The 16958-nt window shown below is 36.9% G+C and overlaps 1 protein-coding gene and 1 long non-coding RNA gene across 2 annotated transcripts in view; one reads left to right on the plus strand and one right to left on the minus strand.

The window, feature by feature from the left end:
- The first annotated feature begins 3951 nt into the window (after positions 1-3951).
- FAM186A (family with sequence similarity 186 member A) overlaps positions 3952-16958 on the plus strand; it is a 142500-nt gene continuing 129493 nt past the window's right edge. The window contains exon 1 of the mRNA XM_074221032.1: positions 3952-4220. Within this exon, the coding sequence (XP_074077133.1) occupies positions 4053-4220 (168 nt within the window). The 5' untranslated portion in view covers positions 3952-4052. The remainder of the gene's footprint in view (positions 4221-16958) is intronic.
- On the minus strand, positions 4558-8088 carry LOC141514824 (uncharacterized). The gene is made up of 3 exons (XR_012476122.1): positions 8034-8088; positions 4736-4804; positions 4558-4652 (listed from the first exon to the last, which is right to left on the minus strand). It is a non-coding gene; the product is annotated as an uncharacterized LOC141514824 (long non-coding RNA).

Genomic DNA, 16958 nt, shown 5'->3' on the forward strand with positions numbered 1-16958 from the left:
TACCTTTAGTCATTTCTTATTAGCATAATAATATTTCATCATATAACAGGCTATAATTTGTTTACCCATTCCCGAAATGAAGGACATCCATTTTGTTTCTAGTTTTTTGCTACAGCACAAAGTGCTGCCATAAATATATTTGTATATATTGAGATTTATTGGATATATTTAATATATTTAATAAATGTATCACTAGGTCAAGGTGTATGTATAAATTAGTAGTGACTTTGAGGGGCATAGTTCCATTTGTTTTCCAGAATGTCTGCATCAATTCACAGCTTTAACAATTATATATTAGCATGGCTACCCTTCTTTTGCTCCTCCCAGATTTGCCAATCTGATGAGCTTAATATGAAATCTCAGAGCTCTTTAAAAAAAAATTCTACTTCTTTTATTAATGATTTGTATCACTCCTTGTTTTAAAGGTAATGGTTGATATCTTTCTTTTTTTTTTTTTGAGAGTGTCTGGTAATGTTTTGGCCTATTGAAGAATGGCTTTTATTCTTATTCAAACAATTTTTATATATCTTGGAGATTGGGGCAGTTAGGTGGCACAGTGGAGTTAAAAGGATCTTAGTTCAAATTCAACCTCAGACACTTGACACTTACTATCTGGGTGACCTTGGACAAGTCATTTAACCCTGATTGCCTCACATCTAGAACCATCTCCAGACATCTTGATTCATATCTGGCCACTGGATCCAGATGGCTGTGGGGGAGAAAGTGAGCCTGGTGACTTAGCACAGCACCACCTCACTCAAATCTAATTAACATGTATGTCATGACATGGCTGTCCTGATGCCACCATTTTCTGTGGTATATGTATGTGATGGAATACTATTGTTCTATTAGAAACCAGAAGGGATGGGAATTCAAGGAAGCCTGGAAGGATTTTCATGAATTGATGTTGAGTGAGATGAGCAGAACCAGAAGAACATTGTATACCCTAAAAGCAACATGGGAGTGATGATTAACATTAATGGACTTGATTATACCAACAGGGCAACAATCAGACACAATTTTGGGGCATCTGCGACAGAGAATGCCATCTGTATCCTGAGAAAGAATTGTGGAGTTTGAACAAAGACCAAGGACTATTACCTTTAATTAAAAAAATTATATTATGTAATTCTGCTATATCTCATACTTTATATTTCCTCCATAAGGATATGATTTCTCTCTCATCACATTCAACTTAGATCATTGCACACCATGAAAACAATGGACACCAATGTACTAACAGACTACCTTCTGTGGAGGGTGGGAGAAGGGAAGCAAGATTGGGAGAAAAAAATGTAAAATTCAAAATAAACAAAATCTTTCAAGAAAAAGAATGAAGGAAAAATATCATCATCTTAGAAATCAGACATTTATCAGAGAAATTGTTATAAACATTTCCCCTGATTTACTGTTTCCTTATAATTCCATCTACATTGATTTTGTGCAAAAACTTTTCAGTTTTATGTAATTAAAATAGATAATTATTTAATTGAAACTCTGGGTTCAGTTGTTACGTAAACTACTAACTAGTTACGTGATTGGGGCAAGCCACTTAATATAGGGTTTTACTTCTCTCATCTGTGAGAAAGAGGAGTTCAACTTCAAGGTCCCTTTCCAGTTCTAAATCTATGATCTTATGGTCCATTTTTATCTCCCTTTCCATTGTTTGGTTAAGAACCCTTCCATGGTTGTAAAAAGTATCTCCTTCCCTGATCCCCTTATTTATCATGACTTCACATTTAGGTCATTTGAAGCTTACCCTGCTTGATAGTGTGAGATACTGGTATTCATTTAATTTCTTTCAAACTGCTTTTCAGCTTTCCCAGCAGTTTCTATTGAGCAATGAATCCTAACCCTAGTAGTTGGAATCCTTGCTTTCCTCAATGACTTTACTATGATATTATCTCATTCTTTTTAAGGTATATTTTATGTTCTTTTGTAATGTATATAATTATTACTTAAGTAGTATATGAATAAAACTTAGGAAAAGGTTATTATATATTTCAAAGGTAGGAAGGATTCTCTTCTTTTCTCTCCAAAGTCCAGTTAATATAATAATGAGACATAATCATAGATGATGAAGTGTGAATTGTTAATAAAGTATTCCTTAATAAATTATGAATACCTCTCTCTTTTTCAGTGAGTCACAAAGGAATAGTTCAATTCTATGACTTGTGAGTAGGAAAGGAGGAGGAGGAGGACAAGTAATCCAAAGTTGAGGTCTGACAGGAGAAAAGTAGTAATAGGTACAAGAAAAACAAAGAAGAGTGTTGAATGGAAATGGCTAACTGTTGAGTTAAGATAATGAATATTTTCCATCTCACTTTGGAGGTGACTCCTCAGGGGGTAACCTCAAGCCTGAGAGAGGTTCAGAAAATGTGGCAGACACCTAGATCACATTTCAGTGTCAGCATCCTTCACAAGTAGAGCTGTGTGTTCGAGTGATAACCATCTGCCCAAGCTCCTGGCTACTGTATTAAATTAGGTAATTCTGAGAGTTCCCACCCTCTTTTGTTACAGGTGTCAAAACCATGATCTTCAGCATCTTCATTCTCAGGAACCATGAAAATATGCAGGGGGCAGGCAGGAAATGGAGGCATCCATTTGTAATGTCAGCTGCTTTCGAGACTAAAGTTAGTAGATTTCTTGAACTTAGGAATTCTGAATTGTAGTGAACTTTGCCGATCAGGTGTCCACATTAAGTTTGGTGTTGATGTGTTATGCCTCTGTGAAGAGAGAACAATCAGCCCAGGAGAGAAATAGAAGATGTCAAAGGGTACTGTTCTGATCAGTAGTATTAGGGTCAGGTCTGTGAGTAACTCCTGAATTTCAGGTCTAGATAGGGAGAACCAGTCTTTAAAAAAAAAGAGAGAAAGAAAGTACATACATACTCAAAAGAGAAGATACATCTAGTATCTATAACAAGTTGATAAAATGCTGAAGTAATAGAATTTAGGAAGTCAAGGAGATATATAGTCAAAATTTGGGGAAAAGATTAAAAAAATAGGTGTCCAAAACAATTTTAAAGTGATACAAAATGTTTATATTTTATTTGAATTATGAACCAGCATCATTTTACCTGCTGCCACATTACCCTCGGAGTACCATGGACAATTCTCATTTGTTACTTAGGTTTCCCATGTGGTAAACAGCGTTGTCTGGGAAGTAATGAACAAGACACTAAACATCTGTATTGAAATCCTGGTTCTGCCATTTAATTGCCAGGGGATCTTAGGCAAATCATTTTATCCCTTCAGTAAGGAAATTGGACTCAATAATCTCTTGAATCATGGTTCCACCATTTAAGACCAGAGGATCTTAGGCAAATCACTTTATAACCCTACAGTAAGGGAGTTGGACTCAGTAACCTCAATAACCTCCTTTCCAGCTCTAATATTCTATGATTTTAGTGAGGGTATGTTGAGACTGAGGTAAGAAGTTATGATGTCTGAGATATATAATTTTTTTAAATTTAGCATTTTTATTTCCCCCCACTTATATATAAAAACAAGTTTAATATTCATTTTTAACTCTTGAGTTCCAAATTCTCTTCCTCCCTATCCCTCTCCCCCATTGAAAAGGCAAACAATTAGATATAGGTTATATATGTATAGCCAGGTAAAACATTTCATAGTTAAAAGAGATATATAATTCTTAAGCAAAACCCAAGTAGGAGAGAAAGAGAACCAAGCCTGAGACTTGGATTATAGCTATTATGTTTATTGAATTCCTTGAAGATGGCGCATGTCCATTCTTTTATATTTACTTTTCTTCTGACCAGTCTTCTTTATCCCCTCTAGCAGTGGCACCTGTGAAATGCCTAGCACTATTTTCTACATTTAGTAGGCATTCACTGGACATTTATTGAGTCTGACAGTGCCACAGAAAAATCCATTCTGACATCATCTGGATTGGAATTCTATAGTTAGCAACCAGTCTTGTCATCAGTAGTCAACCTTTGGGAGCAGAACAGATCCTTACTTACTGCTCAGCAGTTCTTTCTACTGACATTTGCCTATAATTTTTAAGGAAAGAGGAAAAAAATATTCAAAATGGCATTCCAAAAGATCGGTATGCATTTACTGGAGGAAAGTTCAGAAGAAGAAGAACTGGAAGCTGAAAAGTTTACAGAGATACAGTCTCGTACCCTTGAAATACCTGATTCAGTGAATTCGGTGATACAAAGACTAGAAGAATCTCAGCTAAGTCAAGCCAAAAAGGTAGGTGGAGAATCAGGAGGCTTCTGATTTCAAAAAGGAGTATTAAGTTAAATGTTCTTGAAATTGCTTTAATAATATTCAAAAGCTGCCTATCAGTAATTAGAGGAGGCAAAAGAGGGGGAAGATGGATAATTTATATATGTGAACAGATTTCTTTTCAAAGGACTTGTCTTGCTGTGCTTCCAAATGACAAATTTCAACTGACTGTAGAATCCTAGCCAACCTCATATATACATCAAAAAACAATGGCTTCAATTTAATATTTATTTAGTTGACAATTTGTTAATAAATCAATATTAATGCAATTTTTATATCAATAGTTTAATGACCCTAAGAACTTCTCAGTGTACATATTTAGTTCATTATTATAAATTGCAACTCATCTGTCCATTTGCTTGTGATATTCTTGTCCTGGTCATTTCCACGATGGGCCTGGGAGAAACAACCCAGATGAAACACAGAAATTTACTTTTATCATAAACACCTTTTACATTAAATAAAATGACTTTTCCTACCTGTTGATGTTTGAAATTCAACTATTTTCTTTCATGGAAGACTTTAGCTCTGATCAAAAATGAAAACCACTATAAGAAAGAACACATGAAGAATTATCTGTTATTTGTAATAGTTTAGAATGTTTGTATAGAAAGAAGTAGGTCACTGGGACTTTAGGATTAGGGGAATAAATGGCACAAAAAAGAAATAGAAGAATGGATGCTGAGGACAAATTTTGCCTACTTGACTTGTCTCCAGTCATTCTAGACATGGGGGAAAAACAATGACCTTATCCTTTCTAGCTACTGATTAGCTTTCCTGTTTAGAAGAACCAGCAGGGTGTCAGGGAAGGAGTTCTAGTTTTGGAATCAGTGGAACCAGATTTAAATAATAGTTTTGCCTCTTTATAACCTTAGGAAGATTAGTTCACTTCATTTGGCCTCAGTTTCACCATTATCATTGTGGATCTAGAAAGATATTTCCATGGAAAGAACACTGGGTCAAGAGTCAGGAAGGCTTGACATCAAATTTGACTTGTGGATGATCCTAGATCAGTCAGCTAACCTTGATTTAGTGTTGAGTCCCTTTCTGGACTCGCTTATCCTTTCCTCAGGGGAGAGTTGAGGGAATGGGAGACAAGGGAGATGAGTTTCTCCTTGTTCTCCTAGATCTCCATTTATTTACCAAAATACAAATGCTTAAATATCCTCCCTGTCCCTGGTCTACTCCCACTCCTGTGGCAGGCACTCTGGGGCTCAAGGACACCAGGTGATGAAGGTTTTACAGTACTCCCACACACAACAGTCCCTAACAGTTTGCCCTAATTTCTTCATCTGTAAAATGGGGATAAGAATAGGACCCACCTCCCAGGGTTGTTGGGAAAATCCACTGAGATAATAGTGATAAAGCTTTTGGCATAATAAACACTATATAAATGTTAGCTACTATTAATAGTCAATACAGATCATCTTCTAGATAAGGGAACTGAAGCTGAGAGATATGAATTGATTTGCCTAGGGTCATACAACTAATAAGCCTGAGGTTGACCTGCATCTCCTTCAGAACTCTGTCAGTAGGCCCCCCACTCCCTATTTCTAAAACAAAGGTATTGGACTGAATGACCTCTAGGCTCTTTCCAGATCTAAATCTCTGATTCTATATCCTGAAATAGATGTATTGGAGAGAACTATTGAACTGTAGCACTGCTAATGGAGCTCTCTCAAAGAACTCCAGTGACAAGCCTGCAGTAGATGGACTGGGCCTGGGAATGTGAATGACATAAGACATTTGAATAAAACATTTTTTTTTTGCATTTAATTTGATAAATTGGATCCTCTAGATTCAGGTAAGGTCAGAGGGCACTTGGTGAGGGGGTCAGATGGATAAATTTTAAACTGGCTTGTAAAGCTCAAGAGTTCTTTAGATAGTTGTGTGTGTGAGAGTGGGAGGGAGAATATAGACCTGATCATCTTTGTCTCCTTAGTAATTCTACAGTTATGGTACTCAGACTTGCTATGATATCAAGTGTTCTACTGCCTAGGATGAAGTAATGGAAGGTACTGTATTTACCTCAAAGAAATGAAATGGTTATATATTCATGAGTTTTGCAAGGATTTATTAACTGATAATTCAACATGTCTAAAATTGAACTCATTATCTTTCTTCCCATTCCATCCCTCCTCTAAATTTCTCTATTTCTCTGTCAAGGGCATCACCATGCTTTCAGTTACCCAGGTTCACAACCTTGGTGTGATCCTTAACCTCCTCACCCTCATACTATATATTAAATTGTCAAATCTTGTTTTTATCTCCACCCCATTTCTATCATCATTCCCCTTCTTTCCACTCACAAAGACCACTAGTTTTTTCCCCCCATTTCTTCTTGCCTAGATTATGATAATAGTTTCCAAACTGAAGTGCCTGCCTTGGGTCTGTCCACTTTAATCCATTCTTCACAAAGCAGCCTAAGTGATTTTCCAAAAGTATCAATGTGACCTTGTCTCCCCTGCTCAATAAATATCACTGGCTCCCTAGTAATTGGAAAATAAAATAAAATCTCCCTTCTCAACATTTAAGACATAATCCAACCTGTTTCTAAACCACCTTTCCAATTTTATACATTACTTCTTTCCATGAACACTGTGGTCCAGTCTAATTGTCATTCTTATTGTTACTCATACATGCTACTCCATCTCTTGTCTTTATTTATAGTTAAAAAAAAAAAGAAACTAGATTGAAAATCAGGAGATTTGGAAATCTTATCAGGAGACCTGATTTTCAGTCTTTTCCCTATGCTTTACTGACAAGGATCATAGGATCATAAATATGGATCTGGAAAGGGACACCTTGTCTCTCATTTCACCAATGGGGGAACCTGAGGCTCAGAAAGATTATTCAAGGATACACAGTAAGTAACAGAACTTGAATTTCAACTTGGGATTTTCCCTACCTCCAAACTGAATATATTTTCCATTGTACCATACTGCCTTTCCATTAGCTTCTCTTTTCCAATTCTAAGTTCCCTAAACCTTAGTATTTTCCTTAGGCTTCCCTTTCTTAATTTCCACATGGAACACCTGTTCCTTCCTTTCTGTTTATGACTTCAAAAATATGGACCTTGACCCAGCAATACCACTATTGGATCTATACCCTGAAGAGATGAGGAAAAAGAGTAAAAACATTACTTGTACAAAAATATTTATAGCTGCCCTGTTTGTAGTGGCAAAGAATTGGAAATCCAGTAAATGTCCTTCAATTGGGGAATGGCTTAGCAAACTGTGGTATATGTATGTCATGGAAAAAAACTATTGTTCTATAAGAAACCAGGAGGGATGGGATTTCAGGGAAACCTGGAGGGATTTGCATGAACTGATGCTGAGTGAGATGAGCAGAACCAGAAAAACACTGTACACCCTAACAGCAACATGGGAGTGATGTTCAACCTTGAAGGACTCGCTCATTCCATCAGTGCAACTATCAGGAACAATTTTGGGCTGTCTGCAAAGGAGAGTGCCATCTGTATCCAGATAAAGAGCTGTGGAGTTTGAACAAAGCACAAGGACTATTCCCTTCAATTTAGGAAAAAAACCAGATAGCTTATTGTCTGATCTTGTTACCTCTTAGACTTCTCTTCAGGGATATGATTTCTCTCTCATCACACCCAATTTGGAACAAGGTACAACATGGAAACAAAGTAAAGACTGACAGAGTGCTTTCTGTGGGGGGAGGGGAGAGGGAAGCAAGATTGGGGGAAAATGTAAAACTCAATATCTTTCATAAAAAAATTAAAAAAAAAAGAAAAAAAAATCTGGACCTCACCTCAAACCATTTTCACTTCCCAGATGGATCTTCCTCTATCGCCTCTGCCTCTCTCTCTCTCTTTCTCTCTCTCTCTCTCTCTCTCTCTCTCTCTCTCACACACACACACACACACACACACACACACACACACACACACACACACACACACAATCTGTCTCTTTCTTTCTTCTGTGAGTTCATCAACCTAGGAAGCTCCTCGACCAATGCAGGGTGGCCATTATCTTGCAACTTATAGTGAGCTGCTGTACATTTTCTTGGCATATCATAACACCATGTCAAGCTCAATCTATTAAAAACTGAGCTCTTCTTGACTCTGATCCTAGTATAATCTTCCAACCCAAGTACTAAACCTTCTAGGATAAATACTAATTTCTTTATTTGATATTTAAAGATACTTCCCTGTAAATTGCCAGTCTACCTTTCCAAACTTATTTTGTACTATTCCTCCTCAAATACTTCAAAGATAAGTTGCTCTTTCCTTTATACAAAGTCATATCCCTTTTTTCTTCCTCACCTTCGCATAAGTTGTCTCTTTCCTTTAAAATGCTCCCCTTCCTCATCCTCTACCTTCTGAAACTCCTGGTTATCTTCAAGTATCAGTTTATACAGCACCCCCTCACTTTTTTTTTTTTTAATACATAAAACCTTGTATCTGTAGCAGGTCTTTGGAAATCAATGTCAGTTGGAAGATAGAAATTTCTCAGTGCTTGCCTACTGAAGCCCTGGTAGTCACTAGATTGTGACAGATTTGATGGTCCTCTCTCAGTACTGTGGGGGGAAGAAAAATTGAAATCTCATGAGAGGCAAGGGAGGGGTTATCAGGAGATCTAGAATCAGGGATTGGGCTGCTACCACAACAGAGAAAGGGATTGCAATCAAAACAGTGCAAGAGGAAAGAGGATCACACTGGCCACTGCCACTACTTCTTTGTCTATGCAGCTTCAGCCCTATCTCTTCAGCCCGTCTCTGGTGTTTTCATCATGGTGTATTTGGGAGAGAAAAGGAGAGGTTAGGAGACAAGCCATGTGAGGAGACCACCCAATACATATATATAATACACACACACATGTCTTTCTTTGGATGTGTCTATACACACATGTATACATGTACAATATAACACACCTAGTATCTACACCCATGTGTACACCTATATAATATTGCATTTGCACGTATGTAGATGGGCCTATATTATATACATTTATATTACATATTAATTTATATACATGTTTTCTCCCCTAGTGGAACATAAACTCCTAGAAGTCTTAAAATGTCTTTGTATTCCCATGACTAGTGTGATTCCTTAGTAGGCCCTTAATATATGCTTGTTGAATTGAATCGGATCTCCCTAAAGCCCCTTTTTTATTCCTACCACCTAAACTTATTGCCCTAGGCCTCTTGCCTTGCTTCTTCTCTTATTTTCTCTCATTTCTATCTAAGCCTTCCTGCATTCTAAGAATCATTAGCCCCTTCCACTGTACTCTGCGCAGGAAATAAATTTTTCTTGTGAGTACATCTTCCTAAATCCTCAATTTTTATCCTATCTTCTTATTTTAAATGAAATCTGATTTTCCCTAAGCTAGCAGATTTCAATTTGTGAAGTATGAAATTATTATTGCATGTGCGTGAGATTCCATGTCAGTATTGTGATGAAGAAATGCAAATTCATTTTATAGTGTCACTGAATTCTGTCAAATCTCCCCTTTGGATCAGTGGTGACTGGATGCACTGGATTGGGACATTCCCTTGCTTTGTGGAGGTCTTTGGCATAACTGATAAGACAAAAAAGGTCCTGATTTGGGAGGGGTACTCTCCCTAACCTAATGGAATGTTGGATATTGAGCTCCCTGGTCCCTAGCATACATGAGGCATTTCCTGAGTTGAGGGCTACTCTCCTGAAGAACAGAAGCAGCTTTAACAGATCCCTCCTCCTGATATTGCAATTGTTTAACTATTTCCAAACACCATTTTGGACCCAGTTTTCTAGCCAGAGCCTATATATGCATAATCCGTGTATTTAGAGAAATTTAATGAAGGCATAAGTTAACCTAATTCTGTTTGTTCTTTTTCTGAGATCAAACTCTGGAAGCTAATGTTTGTCCCTTATTAGGACAAACTCTGGAGGTTCATACCATGCTCCAGTTTAAGTCTTTATTGAGGTCAAACTCATGGGGGTTGTCAATTCATAGTAACTTTTTTTTTGTGAATATATATAGGCTCAGTGATTAATCTCAGTCTGATTCCTCTGAGCTTTTTAGATTTTAAACAGGAGTTCATCAGAGAGCATGTAGGACCTAGAGTCAAAAGACTCGTCTTCCTGAGTTCATATCTGTCCTCAAACACTGGCAATGTGACCCTGGGAAAGTCACTTGACCCTGTTTTGCCTTGGTTTCATCATTTGTAAAATGAGTTGGAAAAGGAATGGTAAAACCATTCTAGTATCTTTGTCAAGAAAACCTCAAATGGGTCGTGAAGAGTTGGATATAACTAAAAAATCCTGAACAACTTATACTTTAAAAGTATTATCTTAAACTATAACTCTTTTCTTTGAAGCTTGTTCTAATTCTAATATGCTTAATCTCCAGAAATCACTAAGAGTGATAACTGCCCATTACCAATTCCAGATTATTTTCCCACTATGCTTTCTGAATATTTTTTCCTTCTCTGCAACATGTGATACCTACTCTCACCAACTTCTTCATAATCTTATTACTATCATCTATAAATTTCTAGGACATTTTGTGACATCAATAGTTATATGATATTTTTTTTGCAGTGGAAAGAGAATTGGAATTGATTGAGGACGCCAGGTGGCACCAGAGTGCACCTGGGTCTAGAGGCAGGAAGACTTCAGTGAAAATCCACAGAACTAGCTGGACCATTTTTGTTTGCTTCAATTTCCATACAATGTAAATTGAAACTGTAAAATGGAGATAGTTATAGCATCTGCCTCAAATGAGAGACAACTTGCCAAATGCTTTTCAAGGTGCTGACACATAGTAGGTTTTCTAGACATGCTTATTGTCCTCCATCCTCCTGATTAATGTGAGTATAATCATGACTTCAGATAATGAGGCATGCAGGCATGCAGGTCTCCCACTTTTTGGTGATGGACTGGAGGGCTGGCCAAGGGATACACTTCAGGCATGGACAATGTGTGGATTACTTCTGTAGAAATCTAATTGGGAAGTACTTGTTTTAGAAAATATTAATGAAATTTAAGCATTTTTTAGAAATTCAAAAAATGAAGTGTCTTAGATGGAAAGACAAAATAATATGTATTTACTTAGAGGGCACTAGAAGGTTCAATGTATTGAATGCTAGGCCTGAAGTCAAGACCTTTGTTAAAATCCAAGCTTGGGGTAGTTAGGTGACACAGTGAATAGGGCATCTACCCTGGAGCCAGGAGGATCCGAGTTCACTCAGCTTCAGACACTTGATACTTAATAGCTCTGTGACCTTGGATAAGTCACTCAATCCCATTTCCTCACGCAAAAAAATCCAACCTTAGACACTTACTGAATGACCCTGGGTTACTTCTGTTAGCCTCAGTTTACACATTTATAAAATGGGGAAAATAACAGCATTCCCCCAAAATGAGATGACATTTGTAAAGAGCCTGGACCCCCCCCTCCATGGGGGGTCTGGGGGTAAATTTAACTTCCTCAATCAATTTCAATTCTTTTTCCCATTGTAAAAATATCAGTTTAGTAACTGGGATCAAACACATGAAAAAAAAAGACTCAAAGTAAGAAGACTAGGGTCAAGCACAGTCCTGCCACTTACTCTTTGTATGACTTAAGCAAATTACCATCAACCACTCCTGCTCAGTTTTCTCTTTTGTAAAATGAAGAGACTGGACGAGGGTTCTTTTATTTTTTTATTTTTCTTTTCCCTGGTTATATGCAAAAACAAGTTTTGACATTTGCTTTCTAAAACATTGAACTGGGGGGGGGTGATAGAGGGAATAAGTGATTTGTTCAAGGTAACACAGCTAGAAATTATCAAGTGTCTGAGGCTGGATTGGAACTCAGGACTAGTGCTCTATCCACTGTACCACCTAGCTGCCCCCACAACATTCACTTTTTTTGTTTTTTATTTATTTTTATTTTTTAAATTAATTTTTATTAAAGGTATTATTTGAGTTTTACAATTTTCCCCCAATCTTGCTTCCCTCCCCCCCCCCAGATAGCACTCTATCAGTATTTATTTTGTTTCCATGCTGTACCTTGATCCAAATTGGGTGTGATGAGAGAGAAATCATATCCTTAAAGAGAAGAGAAGTCTAAGAGGTAACAAGATCAGACAATAAGGTATCTTTTTTCCCCCCCTAAATTAAAGGGAATAGTCCTTGAACTTTGTTCAAACTCCACAGCTCCTTATCTGGATACAGATGGCACTCTCCTTTGCAGACAGCCCAAAATTGTTCCCGATTGTTGCACTGATGAAATGAGTGAGTCCATCGAGGTTGATCATCACTCCCATGTTGCTGTTAGGGTGTACAGTGTTTTTCTGGTTCTGCTCATCTCACTCAGCATCAATTCATGCAACTCCCTCCAGGCTTCCCTGAAATCCCATTCCTCCTGGTTTCTAATAGAACAATAGTGTTCCATGACATACATATACCACAGTTTGCTAAGCCATTCCCCAATTGAGGGACATTTACTTGATTTCCAATTCTTTGCCACCACAAACAGGGCTGATAGAAATATTTTTGTACAAGTAATGTTTTTACCCTTTTTCATCATCTCTTCAAGGTATAGACCCAGTAGTGGTATTGCTGGGTCAAAAGGGTAAGCACATTTTTGTTGCCCTTTGGGCATAGTTCCAAATAGCTCTCCAAAAGGATTGGATGAGTTCACAGCTCCACCAACAGTGTAATAGTGTCCCAGATTTCCCCCATTCCTTCCAACAATGATCATTATCCTTCCTGGTCATACTGGCCAATCTGAAAGGTGTGAGGTGGTACCTCAGAGAAGCTTTAATTTGCATTTCTCTAATAATTAATGATTTAGAGCATTTTTTCATGTGGCTATGGATTACTTTGATCTCCTCGTCTGTAAATTGCCTTTCCATATCCTTTGACCATTTGTTAATTGGGGAATGCCTTTTTGTTAAAAATATGACTCACTTCTCTGTATATTTTAGAAATGAGTCCTTTGTCAGAATCATTAGTTGTAAAGATCATTTCCCAATTTACTACATTTCTTTTGATCTTGGTTACATTGGTTTTATCTGTCCAAAAGCTTTTTAATTTAATGTAATTGAAATCATCTAATTCATTTTTGGTCATGTTCTCCAACTCTTCCTTAGTGATAAACTGTTCCCCTTTCCATAGATCTGACAGGTAGACTAGTCCTTGAGCTTCTAATTTGCTTATAGTATTGTTTACAACATTCACTTTTCAAGCTTTGATTCCAAATCTCTCCCTTCTTCCCACCCCAATCCCCCTCACTGAGAAAGCAAGTAATAGATTAAAAATGTGTAGTCATGAAAAACAATTCCATTATAGTTGTGATGTAAAATAAACATACCCCACCACAAGGAAATCTCAAGAAAAATAAAGCTTCAATCTATATTCAGACACCATCGACTCTCTCTTTGATATGGATAATGTTCTTTATCATAAGTTCTTAAGAGTTCTCTTAGGTCATAGCATTGCTGAGACAATTCAGAGCTGATCTTCCAAAACATTGCTGCTAACTTTGTAATTAGTATATTTCCCATTGCATCTGGTCATGCAAGTTTTTTTACTGAGAGCATCCTGTTCATCATTTCTTATAACAGAATAGTATTTCATCTTAATCACATACCAGAATTTGTTCAGCTATTTCCCAACTGATGAGCATCCCCCCAATTTCCAATTCCTTACCACCAGAAAAGAGCTGCCACAAATATCCTTATATATAATAGGTCCTTTATCCTCCTGTTTTTCTCTTCTTCTAGTAGTGGCATTGCTAGATTTTAGATTTTAAGCTAGGTATGGTTTTATAGTCATTTAGGCATAGTTCCAAATTGCTCTACCAAATTGTTGAAACCCTTCACAACTCCTCCAACAGTGCATTAATGTGTCATCCTTCCTATATTCCCTTCTGTCCTACTGGCCAATCCAATAAGTTTAAGGTAGTACCCTAGAATTAGTCCAACCTGAATCTCTTCTGTCAATAATAGGACATTTTAAAAAAATGATTTAAATAGATAGCATTGATAGTCTCCTCTGAAAACTGTTCATATGCCTTGATCATTCATCAGTTGGGGAATGGCTCTCATTTTTTAAAAATAAATTTGATTCGGTTCTCTATGTTTGAGAAATGAAGTCTTTATCAGAGAAACTTGTTTCATTATTTTTTCCCATAGTTGCTACTGCTAACTTTCCTTCCATTCTATTTCCCCTACCCCCATTTATTCTATTCTCTCCCTCTCTCTCCTTTCACCTACTTCCTCTGTATCTGACTACCCTCTCCCCACAATATTCCCTCCTATCTAACAGGTACCCCCCTGCCCCCCGCCTCCTTTCTCCCATTCCTTTCCTACTTTCCTCTAGATAGATGTCTATATCCAATTGAATGTGTTATTCCCTCTCTGAGCCAATTCCCCTTACCTCTCCCCCCACCACTGCACTCTACTGCAAAAGCTTTTTCTTGCCTCTTTTATGTGAAATAACTTGGGCAACAAGGTTCAGGTGGATAGAGTACTGGTCTTAGGTTCAGGAGGATGGGAGTTGGATTCTGGCCTCAGACACTTGCCACTTACTAGTTGTGTGACCTTAACCCTGATTGCCTTGCGTCCAGGGCCCTCTCCAGTCATCCTGATTCATATCTGTCTACTGGATCCAGATGGCCCTGGAGGAGAAAGTGAGGCTAGTGATTACTTAGCAGAGCATCCTCCTCACTTAAATCCAATTCATGTGCTTGCCATGGCATCACTCCCCTGATATCATGATCTTCTTTGAGAATGAAGGACAAACATTATGTGAAATAACTTAATCCATTCTTCCTCCTCTTTCCCTTTGTCTCAGTACATTATTCTCTCACCTGTTAGCTCCATCTTTTAAATAATTTTCCTTTCATTCAACTCCCACCTGTGCCTTGTTTATATATGCTCCTTCTAATTGCCCTAATAAAAGAGAAAGTTCATATGATTTATCTTTATCTTCCTCCAGATGATAATGCAGAACTATAAGCAGTTCAGCATCATTAAGTCCCTTGTGATTTGCCTTTCTTGTTTATCTTTTTATAAAATTTTCTGTTCAGTTCTGGTTATTTCATTAGGAAAAATTGAAAGTCCCCTATTTCACTGAATATCCATCTTTTCCCCTGAAAGCATATGTCCAATTTTTCTGGGTAACTGATTCTTGGTTGTATTGTAAGCTTTTTTTTTTGCTTTCCAGAATATCAAATTCTAAGCCCTTAATGTGAAAGCTGCTAAATCTTGTATTATCCTGACTGTGGCACCACGATAATTGAATTGTTTCTTTCTGGCTGCTTATAATAGTTTCTTCTTGATATGGGAGCTCTGAAATTTGGATATAATATTCCTGGCATTTTTCATTTTGGGATCTCTTTTAAGAAGTGATCAATGTATGCTTTTAATTTTCTGTTTTACCCCCTATTTCTAGGATATCAAGGCAGTTTTTCCCTGGATAAATTTTTCTTTAAAATTTTTCCAACTACATATAATGGCAGTTTTCAACAATCAATTTTTTATATTTTTCTCCCTTTCACCATGCCTTCCCTCCACCAACCCCTCAAAAGAAAGCAATGTAATATTAGGTCTATATCTATAACCATGCTAAACATAGATGAATAATTTCTTGAAAAATGATGTATATACTCTTTTTTTTTTGTTTGTCATGGCTTTCAGGTAGTCCAATAATTTTAAAATTATATCTCTTGGATCTTTTTTCTAGGTCAGTTGTTTTTCCATTGAGATAATTCACGTTTTCTTCTAGTTTTTCATTCTTTTTGTTTTGTTTTATTGTTTCTTGATTTCTTTTTTTAAAAAATGTTTATTTAAGGCAATGGGGTTAAATGTGCACATGGTCACACAGCTAGGCAATTATTAAGTGGCTGGGGCCAAAATTGAACTCATGTCCTTCTGACTTCAGGGTTGGTGCTCTATCTACTGCACCACCTAGTTGCCCCCCTTTTCTTGATTTCTTACAGAGTCATCAGCTTTCCTTTGCTTTATTCTATATTTTTAGGGAATTATTTTCTTCAGTGAGTTTTTGTATCTTCTTTTCCATTTGACCAATTCTGTTTTTAAGGCATTCTTTCCTCCTCATTGGCTTTTTGTATCTCTTTTACCATTTGGTCCAGTCTGGGTTTTAAGGTGGTTATTTTTTTTAGAATCTTTTGGTATCTCCTTCACCAAGCTGCTGTTTAGATGATTTTTCTTGCATCTCTCTCATTTCTCTTCCAAATTTTTCTATCTCCTTGATTTTCATTTCCTTTTTGAAGATCTTCCATAGCCTGAACTCAATTCACATTTTCTTGGATGTAGAAGCTTTGACTCATCTTTTTCTTCCTCCTACCTTAACTTAAAATAATCTTTCCATTCTCAAAATTTTCATAGTATTTTGCCTAAATATATTTCTTTCATTTTCCTCTTTTCACTTACCTCATAATTGTTTATGAATGTGATTTTCCCTCACTCACCCCTATTAGATTGTAAGTTTCTATTTTGTGTTACAGTTTTTGTTTCCAGATCCTTGTCACTTGCCTTGTATTTAGAGGATGCTTGAAATATCTTCATTGAATTGAACTGAACAAATCTCTATGATACCCAACACCTAATGAAGGGTAATTTGATACCTCACAAGAAAGCTTTTCTATTTTTGACAGTTCTAATTGTTATGCAGTTCATTATTTTGCCCAAAAATCTATTTTTCAATCACTATGTTGGTTCTTGTTTTTCCCCGTGGAT

This window comes from Macrotis lagotis, chromosome 2, assembly GCF_037893015.1.
Source record: "Macrotis lagotis isolate mMagLag1 chromosome 2, bilby.v1.9.chrom.fasta, whole genome shotgun sequence".
NCBI lineage: Eukaryota > Metazoa > Chordata > Mammalia > Peramelemorphia > Peramelidae > Macrotis > Macrotis lagotis.